The 12466-nt window shown below is 33.7% G+C and overlaps 1 protein-coding gene across 1 annotated transcript; it reads left to right on the forward strand.

Annotated features, from left to right (window-relative positions):
• Positions 1–2152: 2152 nt before the first annotated feature.
• LOC106456899 (forkhead box C1-B-like) lies at positions 2153–5410 on the forward strand. Its single transcript, XM_013916270.2, has one exon. It carries the CDS (start codon positions 2442–2444, stop codon positions 3954–3956), a length of 1515 nt encoding a protein of 504 aa, XP_013771724.1. The 5' UTR covers positions 2153–2441; the 3' UTR covers positions 3957–5410.
• Positions 5411–12466: the final 7056 nt, after the last annotated feature.

The following is a 12466-nucleotide window of genomic DNA, read 5'->3' on the forward strand; positions in this document are numbered from 1 at the left end:
AAAAAAGTTAATATCTGTTATTCTGTTTTGTTATAGTTAATTTGTTATGTTACTTTACATGTAATGTTTTTGATAAAAGAAGTGAAGACAACATGTACTACTCAATACTCATCTTCCTTTATTGAATCAGTAATGTTTAGCAAAAATACTTTATTAGAAATTCTGATTTTTTCTGTACAAAAGACTTATAATGTTTACTAAAAGCTTGCCAAATTTCGACACACCTTCCTCACGTTTTCAAACTTGGAAGAAATTGTATAATTTTAGCGTTTTATAACTTCCTTTTTTTATCTGTTCAAGATAACACTTTTATAGACGTCAGTGGATAATTTTAACTGAGAGACTTCAGACTACCTTATATATATATATATATATATTTAAATGTTTAAAGTAAGCCTTATTTAATCAAATCATATTCAACTACACGTACCAGTGGTATAACGGTATGTCTGCGGACTCACTACGATAGAAACCGTGTTTCAATACCCGTGGTGGGCAGAGCACAGATAGCTCATTGTGTAGCTTTGTGCTTAATTACAAACAAAATAAACTTGAAAAAAGAAAAAAAAACTATCGCAATATTTTCAATTATCTTACAGGCGGCCCGGCATGGCCAGGTGGTTAGGGAGCTCGACTCGCCTTCTGTGGGTCGCGGGTTCGAATCCCCGTCACACGAAACATGCTAGCCCTTTCAGCCGTGGGGGCGTTATTATGTGACGGTCAATCCCACTATTTGTTGGTAAAAGAGTAGCCCAAGAGTTGGCGGTGGGTGGTGATGACTGGCTGCCTTCCCTCTAGTCTTACACTGCTAAATTAGGGACGGCTAGCGCAGATAGCCCTCGTGAAGCTTTGCGCGAAATTCAAAAACAAACAAACAAACAAATATCTTACAGGCAATTCTTTGAAAGACTTAGTTGAAAGGTGTATTCAGCTGATGAAAAGGCATTTTAAAATCGAAGCTTTTTGAGGCAAAGCCGTGTTTAACGAAGAATATTATTACAGAATGTGAGTGGATATTTATTGATTACCCGAAAAGCCGTCGAATGAAAGAAATTAAGCATTTATCTTAAACAAGGAAATCTATAAATACTTTTTTGAAATTAATAATAAAGTAGGAAAGTAAAATAATATGAGAAACAAAACTGCCAAAAACCAATTTGAATTTATATTCAATACAATGAAAACCTGTATTAAAGGAAACAGATAGATTTAGCACATGTTGATACACTCTCAATCAACTAACAACGATGAAACAAAAGTTCAGAACAAAATCTTTGTAACAGCAAGACCCCTAAGTTCTTGTTGCCGTTTTTATGTGATTGTGCGTCTGATAAAATTCACCTTTTTTAGGTTTAGTGAAAAATTGGGTTCTTAGTCGGTCTTTTCTCTTATGCGTTTGTTTTTTGCTAGTTTTTTTAACCATATAAATTAAAACTGTCTCATAGTAGCCATAGTTTCAATGTTTGTGATTACAGGGTGGTTTTAATAGTTTAAATTGTTTTACAAGACGTAGCCAACATTATCTTATGGTACCTGGATAGTTTCAATTGTTCAATGATTATCATACAAAAATTATTACCCCGAGAAAACAATTATTTATATAAAGGAGAGCTAGTTTCGTCAATGCAATATTTCTCTGTCCGCTAAATCGGGAGTATTATCGAGTTACGTTCAGTTACTTCTCAATTTCACTTTCCGGTCTCCGGTTTTTAAGCTGTCAAGATTATTATTGATGAAAGTCTCTTCTTGTGAGTTTATCACTTAATCTCGTCTCATGTGAAAATCCTTAATGCAGTTTAATCATTATGTTAGGATAACTGTTTTTCATTCTCCAATGAATTAATACTCGTCAGCACACTCAGTCTAACCTTGCGAGCTTTTTATATTATTGTGAGACTCCAGTCATTTCACGTGTTGTACATAGAGTCAGGGTAAAATTTTCCAATGCTTTATGCCTCTTTTTCACTGTGTAAGAACACACAGCTCTCTGACTTCCCTACAATTGGCTGTTTGGTAAGTGGGGGCGGAAAGAGGAGGAGAGACATGGTGCCACTTGGTTGAAGCCCAGCAATATCAACAACTTGCCGGATGAAGCCATGACGTTGCGGCCGCCGGGCTCCACATCTTATTGAACCGTTCGTCTGTATCATGAGTTCTCTCTTCTAACCATTTCAGCGGGCCAAAGGCCGAGCGCCAATCTGTGTCAATGTAAACTTCATCAATGAATTAGTGTTTGTCATCTCAGCGCGATCTTGCACCAGATTTTGTTTTTATCTGAATTACGGGTTTTACATACAAGACAGACAAGCGCCACAAAACATAATCGTGGCGGCAAACAGCACGAGAGCCCGTGGAAAGCTGTCAGCCAGAGTTAGATACGACCTCGAGACACTGACTGCAGAGTGCTTGTTTTAATTACTTGTTAAAAAGGAGCTACAAGCATGCACCCTTTATACGGAGAGAAACAGAAGTGTTTCGAATACGATGGATACTCGACTAGAGCAATGAATTCTGTAATGGATTCGAACATTGATATCCTCTATTCTTGTTTCAGTCAGCAAACTGATCACTGTTCAAATCCCGTGATTCGTCAATCTACTTACAGCCCGCCCCTGCCACCTCATTTCTCAGCTAAAGACATGGTCAAACCACCTTACTCCTACATTGCTCTTATTACCATGGCAATTCATAACTCTCCGGAAAAAAAGACAACATTGAATGGAATCTATCAGTTTATAATGGAACGGTTTCCTTTTTACCGCGAAAACAAGCAAGGCTGGCAAAACAGCATTAGGCATAACTTGAGTTTAAATGAGTGTTTCCTCAAGGTTCCTCGAGACAACAAGAAGCCAGGAAAAGGAAGTTATTGGACTCTGGATCCGGATAGTGTGGACATGTTTGACAACGGCAGCTATCTTCGAAGACGTCGAAGGTTCAAGAAAAAGAATGTCTCTCTAGAAAAGGAATATACTGAAGGACCTATGAAGGAGTCTGAAGGAAGAAAAGAGGATGATCAATCACATGAGACTAACATTCCATCCAGAATAAAGGAAACTGTGAACTTCAGCAATAAGAACTATGGCGGTGAAGAAGTTGTAATGTTTAAAACATCAAAGACGAGAGATCTACTCACTTCTCCATCTCTCTCTGCACAAGACAATGAAAAAATATTCAAGAAGTTTCCCAAATACGAAACCTTAGAAGAATGTGGGATTTCTTCTTGTATGCAGCAAATATTAAGAAACTGTAAGTTTGGAACAAAACACAGTTCTTCCTCACATAATTCAGTGTTATTTAGCAATACCATATCGGAAGAGTTTTTGGATTCTTCATGTGTTGGTAACGTTTCTGGGAGCACCTTGATGTCACCTAGAGAGTCGGTGAATTATTTCCCGTGGGTAATGAGTTCAGCAGTACATGATGAAAGCGTAGTGCCGCCTTATTGTCGTAAGGCCATATATTCATGTGACGAACTGGATGGGTATCCTGTCTATAGTGATTCTCCAATGGTTATGAACCATAGCAGGGCAGCAGCTCGAGGAGTGTACCATACCGAAAACGCCAGTCAGCTTCCAATTTTCAAGAAATCAGCAAGTAAGAGTGAACTGTGCAATCAAACAGTCAGTCGTTGTTTTGGTGACAGCAACGGTTTACTGACCGAAATGCCCACTCAAGAATCATTCGGGTCCTCGAAACGACAGTCGTCAACTTCTAGTCCATACTATACCTTTTCCCCAATACCTGAACCTAATGTCTCCGCTAGCCAACCGTTCTTAACAGAAGCCTTTTCAACCGTCAACGGTAACTTCTGCGTTCGAGACATGTTTGAATCACAGCAGCTTCCAGCCACCACCGCTTCAGTTAATCCGAACTGTCAAATGGTTTTTACCAACAGCACTGAAGCCTACCCAGTCAGATCTGAAACATCAACTCGTTATGAGTGTAGCATGGTTTAATTTCGTGCACTTCTGACTTGTTTTCCAACTTTTTATTAGGAAATAACAAAAACACACTTGAGGATTTTCCCCCTTTTTTGTTGAACGATTCCCTCATGTCTGTAAGTATACACAGCTTACAGTTTAATTAGCATATCCGCCATTTTGACCTAATTCTAATAAACAAAACGCTAAAAGTTGTACAAAATAGTGAATTTTTTGAAGTGTTTTTGGTTTTAAATAACGTCTTTAAAATGGAAAAAAATGTATCTATATACAAATTTTAAGAAACTCACCAAAACAACTAATAGTCGAAATTTTAAACGGTATAGTTTATTTTCATGATAAAGAAAAATCAATGTATATATACCATTAATGACGCTAGCCCTGATGCACCTAAGTAATAGCTATGTTTTGTATCGCAGCATGTTTAACTGAAGTAAATTTTTTTACTGAAAATTAGATATCTGATATAAATCAACACAATGTTAGATCATATCAATTGTTTTAACATTGCAGGAGTTTCTTACACGTTTAATCTTTTATAAAATTATATTTATTCTTTTAACCATTGAAATGTTTAATACAACTGAAACAAGAACCGTTGATTGATATGCATTTGTTGCTTGTGGGGTCTGTGTATCTATCAATACTTATCACACAATATATTGTATTTTGTTACATACCTACAGGCGATCTGTGCACTCAAAACATAACAATAAGTGAAATAGAATTTAAGATGAATTAAGAAATAAATAAGAAACTTATAAGAGAGGGTTACATTTAACGAACTTCTACTTGATGAGTCACTATTTCCAAGCAGCCACACAATTATCCCTTCTGAAGTTTTTTTGGTTACTTGCAATATTAACTTTCCAAAAGTTGAGTTTTTATGCGCGACCTATGATTTCTATACTATTTTCAATTATTAATTTGGTTTCGTGTTATATGTATGAATTGAGCATTCACTTTACACATCGTTTTTCTGTATCGTAAAGCCGTATATTCTTAACTTTTTGTCTGTGGTATAGATCTTATGTTATTAGGAACTATTTCTTTCATAGCAAATAGATTTCTGTTGTATTACGTTTAATTACATCTTACAGAAATTCACTATCTCTCTTTCATACAGATATATAGTTAACAGAAGGTTTTCTCATGTTTTCAAAACTTTTAAGTTAGTTATTGTAATTATGATTTTTACCTAGAAATATTAAGCCTAACACTTCTTATATCAAACATAAAACAGTTTTCTTCGCAATGTAAAATAAAAAATAGCTTTCAGGTTGGTGAGTTGTAGCACTTACAGGATTAAAAAATACACTATATTCTTCCCAAAAGAAACTTCTTATCCATACAGAAGGTTTAAAGATATGAACTAGTATAGACAGTTTAGTTTCTGTTGTTGTTGTTTTTTTATCAAATTACATACACTAAGAAAGAAGAAAAAGCCGACCGTTTTGTATCTTAGGATGACAGAAAAATAAACTTTAATTTTTTGAGAAAAATAATGCTTCTTTTTTGTGAGAAACGCGTGATATCAAGACCAGAATTTTTCTTTTAGTAAAACCACTTTTGTTTTTTAATTTGCAAAAGGATTTGACGTTTCAAGGGTAATAAGAAATATATACATTGTGTCAGTAAAGCTAGACGAGACATTTCAATTAGTTTTCAGAACTTTGGACTCTTATTTAAAACATTTTAAGAGATGAAAAATGAAATTAAAACCAGATTCCTTGATTCATTTTTTATGGGTTAACCACTAAGGTTTCATATTTCACTAAGTTAAAGGAATGAGACTTTTAAAAAATATTCTTAATAAAATAAAAAGTTTGTTGAGAAACCATATATATTTAAAGGAGCAATTCTGAAACAATTTAAAAAAACCTGGGATGGCCCTAATCCATTACTTTTTGTTATTAAACACAGAGCACAGTTATATCTGAAGCTGCAAATATAAGCATATTTTAAGAGGTTTCAACTTTATGTTTGCAGTTGAAAAAAATTATAATTCAATAAATATTAGATAATACTGAAAAACATTATGTAAAACTGTGTTATAAAACTATAAAAAATAACAAATGAAACGAACTTCTTGATCTAAAGAAAATAGCATATGGTTGTAGATAAATTTATCCACCGGCAAATCCTTTTATTATCGTGACCACATGTGTTTACAGATTTTTACATGTGCTTTCACACACGTATTTGTTCATCTATTCTAATCAAACAAGCAAATATATTACATAAATTCACACTGGTTTAATGTTTGAAGCTTTTCTTTGTTTGTTTATTTTCGAATATTCTCACAAAACTACTCAATGACTATCTGCTCTAGCCGTTCCTAATTTTTAACTGATATATTAAAAGAGAAGACAGATAGACAACAGCATCCAGCGCCATCTTTTGGGCTGCTATTGTCACGATGATTGAAGAAGACTTGATATGCTATGACAAATATTCTTTCATGGGTCGTTTATACTCGAAGGAAAACATTCATATTTACAAGCAAACACCTGTTTAAACTATAAAAATTATTGTAAAATACATATTTACAAACAAACACCTCTTTAAACCATAACAGTCTTGTAAAACACATAGTTACAAACAAAGATCTGTTTAAGCCATAACAGTCGTTGTAAAACACATAGTTACAAACAAAGATCTGTTTAAGCCATAACAATCGTTCTAAAATACATATTTACAAACAAACACCTCTTTAAACCATACCAATCGTTCTAAAATACATATTTACAAACAAACACCTTTTAAACCTTAACAATTGTTGTAAAATACATAGTCACAAACAAACGCCGGTTTAAACCATTTAGACGTTTTTGAATTATTCCTGAACATTTTCTACTCAAACAATATATCTTGCAGTTTTAATACCATAAAAAAAAGACGTGTAAACATTGTACTGAACCATATCAGTCAGTTTCAAAAAATACAAACCCTGGACTGAGAAAAATCGGCACTATTTACAATTTATCCAACAGTGTCTTCTCATTATCAAATATTCTTTAGGCTCTAGAAGATGAACTTCCAGCAAGAGATGTAATTTAAATTAGCATTTAACCTTCATTGATTACTTCTTTATAGCTTAGTACATAGCCAATAACTCCGAGACCGAAGAAACCTTGGACCACAAATAAACTTGCCAAATTCTCAGGGTTCCAGAAGTACTATGTATTATACCTTTTGCTAATGTTTATTATGTGTACAGAATACAGACTACTATGATATATCACAAGATTAATCAAACCAATGAGACTTGAGATGTAGTCCGAAGACATCATGCGCAGAATTTCTAATCTATCAAAATATAAGGTTGAGTAAATTATATCAAAAATATTTTGAATATGCAAATCAGCACAGCCGAAAAAAGTCGCGGTGGAATGGTGTATAACAAAATTACATTGTGACCTCGTTTCATGTTCATGTGACCTTGAGTGTTCATGAGTACTGTGGTGCCACCGAAAATCTGTCTTTTGGGAAAAGTTTGTAACAGTCTTTTCTGACGCAAAATAGTAATACATTCATATCACAAAGATGTGTTCAGATCGATGATTTAGACTTTCTAAGACTGGGATATCATTGTGATTCATAACACTGTAAAACGAAGGAATATCGTAAGAATCAAATTGGGGTACCAGGGCTATCCAGAAAGAGACTTGCAACAAGTCGTATCCCAGCTGTTCTAAGTAAAGTACGATGTCTTCTAACAGATGATAACCAGGGACACAAAGGTTAATAGCATAAGCTTTCCACGTGCCCCAGATAACAGAATGCAACATAATCAAAAAGGATATTCGTCTGGAAATGAGGTCAACACGTTATGGATTCACCAAGATAAGACTTCCAGTCATACCCCCAGTTTAACCGTCGCATACCTCAAGCAGTTGAAGAATGAAACGAATATTCATACTATTCCATATGAAGGCATACCAGTCAAGTCGCCGAACGCAGCGTCTATGGATATCTGCGCAATCGGACTGTTGAAACGCGAGCTTGAAAATCATCGTTCTCATACACTAGACGCATTACAGGTAACTAGCAGAGAAAGGGTATTCTTTGGACATCATAACTTTACGACGGAGCCTTTTGAAATGGAAAGGCTTTTGTGAAGACGAGTGTTGTCAGATGATTGACACTTTTATGAAATCGACAACAATTCAACCCCTGTATGTTAGTGAAATAGAAATCACGTAGGTTGCCCAAAATTGCCTCGACATAAATTTAAATATAAACAAAGATAAAATGCGATCTGAAGAATAAACACATATCCATAATAGAACCTGCCCACTTGTTTAACAGAAGACAATGCGAATTTGATATTAAAATGGATACCTTACGTTTGTTGCAATATGAACTTCATATTGAAATGGATACCTTACGTTTGTTCCAATATGAACTTGATATTGAAATGGATACCTTACGTTTGTTCCAATATGAACTTGATATTAAAATTGATACCTTACGTTTGTTGCAATACGAATTTGATATTGAAATGGATACCTTACGTTTGTTGCAATACGAATTTGATATTGAAATGGATACCTTACGTTTGTTCCAATATGAACTTGATATTAAAATTGATACCTTACGTTTGTTGCAATACGAATTTGATATTGAAATGGATACCTTATGTTTGTTGCAATACGAATTTGATATTAAAATGGATACCTTACGTTTGTTGCAATATGAACTTGATATTAAAATGGATACCTTACGTTTGATGCAATACGAATTTGATATTGAAATTGATATCTTACGTTTGTTTATTTTCACATAATAATGCGACTATTGTTTCACCATGTTAAGAACACTTGTAACTATTTTCTTTAGTTTTGTCTACATTTACGAACGTAGGTCCAAATGGGTTAAACTCAATAATTTCTACTCATAATATTTATTCAGGTATTAACTCAAATAGTGATCCTGTTGAAGAGCAATCGTGTTATTTGGACAACTTAGAAAATTCCCCATTAATATTTTCAATACAACCCTTAGAAATAACAACATATATCGTATACGTACATATAATAACTATATACATATATAGCCCCAAAAATATTACTCACAAATGTAAAAAGAAAAAAAAACTAACAGAACTAAAATAGTTTTCGTATCATAAAGTGCTCTTTTAAAGAATACAACTGGTGTTTATTCCAAAAATAACTGCCTTTTGATGATTAACACGTCTCTTAATTTCTTTTTCTTCTCTTTTTATGACCTAGTATAATTGTTGAGCTATCTTACTAGAATTATGTTGGGTAGTCACAAAACACAATTTCAATAAAGTGGTATATGGAGATAAATATAGCACCTGTTTACTGAGTCATTGTTTGTGTCAAGAAAAATGTTGTAAAAGCATGAAGTCACATTGTTCGCAACTGAGGATAAATATTAAGACAAAAGCATGAAGTCACATTGTTCGCAACTGAGGATAAATACGTTTTACAATCAATTATTTGCCTAAGAGTTCTCAAAGACGGAGAAAATTATTGACAAAATAACAGAGCCAATAACAAGCACATTGTTCAATTTTCACACAAGTAAATACCCTTTATACTCCTATAGAGAAAACTATCTACACATTATGTTGTATTACTTCAATATTAACTGTAATAAGTTTTATGTAACAATATGGAAGTAAGTAGGATCTCGGTTCTGAAAAAGTTAGGATTAATTGCAATGCATATTTTACTTTCTCAATACCTTTCTAGCTTTAGCAAATACAAAAGTAATATTTTGTTTTAGATTGTGTCACAGAGTTTTGACATCATACGATTATTCTATTTAAAAACAATGACTGTGAAAGATATAAGATAAACTTTGATTTTAAAATTGTCCGTGACTTTGTTTTTGTTTAGGATAGGTGGCAATCCAAGGCATTGAGCGATTCTCCTTACATAACCAGTGCTGATTAATATTTAAATGTTCTTGTAAAATTAAATAGCTTTCTATGATAAGTTGCTGTTATTAGATTAGTTTGTGTTACATACCAATTGTTAACACAGTAATAAGTATCTAATGAAAACAGTTTATACTTATAAAATTATACACACGTATGTAATTATATATCGTTTAAGATATTATATAATGTCGAGCTAAACGAGTTAACTTTGTTCAGACCAGGCATGGCCTAGTAGTTAGTATGTCTTGAATTTGAGGATTCAGGGTTCGCATCCCGTTGCCACAAAATCCCTTTAGGACCAGAAATGCACTGTAAAAGTCAGATCCCACTACAGAAGCCGAGAAGTTAGCGGTGGTTTCTGTTGATTAGCTGATCAGTTTATCAAATATCTCTTGTGCAGCTTTGCGCAAATATCCGAAGTAAACATACAAAACCTCGTTGTTCATTTACGTGATATAATAACTTTTGTTTGTTGTTTCCCCAAGAGCTATCTGACCATATCCATTCCCAGTTTTTAACTGATAGACTATAAAGTCCAGATAGGCTCATATCCACCACCAACTCTTCGGATACTTTAGTTGGATTTGACCTTCACTCTTATGACGCACTCCTGGCCCTAAAGTACGAAGTGTGTTTTTAAATCAACGAGACATGAACCCTATAACTCACAGTACTGGCAGACTAAACACTAGACCAACATTGCCAGCTATATTAAATAGATATGTTGTTTTAACTTAAATAGTAAACAATAAATGTTTTTTTGCTAAAATATTTGAAGTTTTTATCATATAAACAATCGTTCTACCACGTGTGTTTGTGTGTTCTATAGCAAAGTCACATCAGGCTATCTGCTGTGTCGACTGAGTGGAATCGAACCCCTGATTCTAGCCTTGTAAATCCGGAGACTTGTCGCTGTCTCTATATACTTCAGTCCTATATTATGAACGATATTTTTATATAACTAAAACTTTTGATGAAACAATGATGGCTTTTATTTTGAAATGTAGGAAACTTTGTCAGTTTTAAAACTAACTAAAAGAAACAATAATTTAAGACAAAGAAAGAATGTTTCTCTCCTAACTTTATGATTTAACGCCTAATCCGGATTGATCGTACATTTGTGAAGATCAAACATTCAAAAAATTACATTTGTGGTAATGAACATTTTAAAGATACTTAAGGTATCAAATAGAAAAATAAAGTATTTGTAAATTATATAGGAGCTGGTTAAAATAATGATAACATCTCCTAATATTTTTAACTCCAAATTTTGGTGTTCCTAAGAGGGGAAAACGTAGCCATGTGATAACTTGAGTTATTTGACTGCGCATTGAATTATGCTTTGTATATCATTGAATTTGTATACGAATAGCATATTATTGTCCGTTTGAGAGAAAGGTTCTAAAAATGTTAAACTAAAAAGAATAATGAATGCAACCAGAGGAACTGTTTGAAAAGTGATGTCAGCAAGTATATCGAAAAATAAAACCACATCAGGCAAGCATAACGGTGGTCAAAAAAACTAAGTTGAAATATCGTGACAGACGAGAATCAACGCGACTAGTGAGAAGAAAATAAAAGGCTACAACGTTAAAAGTGTGTGTGAAATTTAACATTACTTTACAACAACCAATCTTTGTCAATACAACTCGAATGGTTTCTAAGCTACCCATCCAAAGACAAATGTATTACAGGGAACTTTTCCCTGTAAATGTGATCAGGAGAGAAACCCATCCAAAGACAAATGTATTACAGGGAACTTTTCCCTGTAAATGTGATCAGGAGAGAAACCCATCCAAAGACAAATGTATTACAGGGAAAAGTTCCCTGTAAATGTGATCAGGAGAGAAATGTAGTTTTCATAACCGCAATACTTTTAAATTAAATTGTTTTTCGTTTAATTTCTGAACACGTTACATTACTCTAAGCACACAAAAAGGCCAAATTAGCATCATTTGAGACCACGGTTCAGAACTGGATGATACTTGTAGGTGTTATTATTCAGCAGATTTCCTTCTTCTGGATCCCACTCTCTTCAGTTTTATGTATCTAGTTCTTCTGAAGGTTCAGAAATGGCGTCACTTACAACTAAAATATATCAGCACTGAAAGTCAGACTTCAGTGTGATTACTTACATTGGTTTTTCTTTTGTCATTGTAATATATTTACAAACGTAATGACTGCCTGTATGTGTAGTATGTTTACCTATATTAGCTTTTCTGTGTTTGTGTAATATGTTTCCCTATATTGTGACAGTTTCTGTGCAATATGCTTACCTATACTGGTTTTCTATGACTATATAATATGTTTACCTATATAGTGACTGTTTCAGTACAGTAATCTTACCTATACCGGTTTTCCTGTATTTATATAATGTTTACCTATTTCGTGACTGTTTGTTTCAGTGCAGTAAGCTTACCCATACTGGTTTTCCTGTCCATATGATATGTTTATCTATACAGTGACTGTTTGTTTCAGTGCAGTAAGCTTATCTATACTGGTTTTCCTGTTTCTTTGATATGTTTACCTATATATTAACTGTTTATATAGTTTTTACCTACATAGTAACTGCCTGTTGATGGCGTATGCTTACCGGTATTAGTTTTGCTGT

The sequence above is a fragment of the Limulus polyphemus genome, unplaced genomic scaffold, assembly GCF_000517525.1.
Source record: "Limulus polyphemus unplaced genomic scaffold, Limulus_polyphemus-2.1.2 Scaffold269, whole genome shotgun sequence".
Taxonomy (NCBI): domain Eukaryota; kingdom Metazoa; phylum Arthropoda; class Merostomata; order Xiphosura; family Limulidae; genus Limulus; species Limulus polyphemus.

Bases quoted from the DNA above. Each gene is read 5' to 3' on its own strand.
- LOC106456899 (XM_013916270.2), top strand. From the start codon at position 2,442: ATGCACCCTTTATACGGAGAGAAACAGAAGTGTTTCGAATACGATGGA.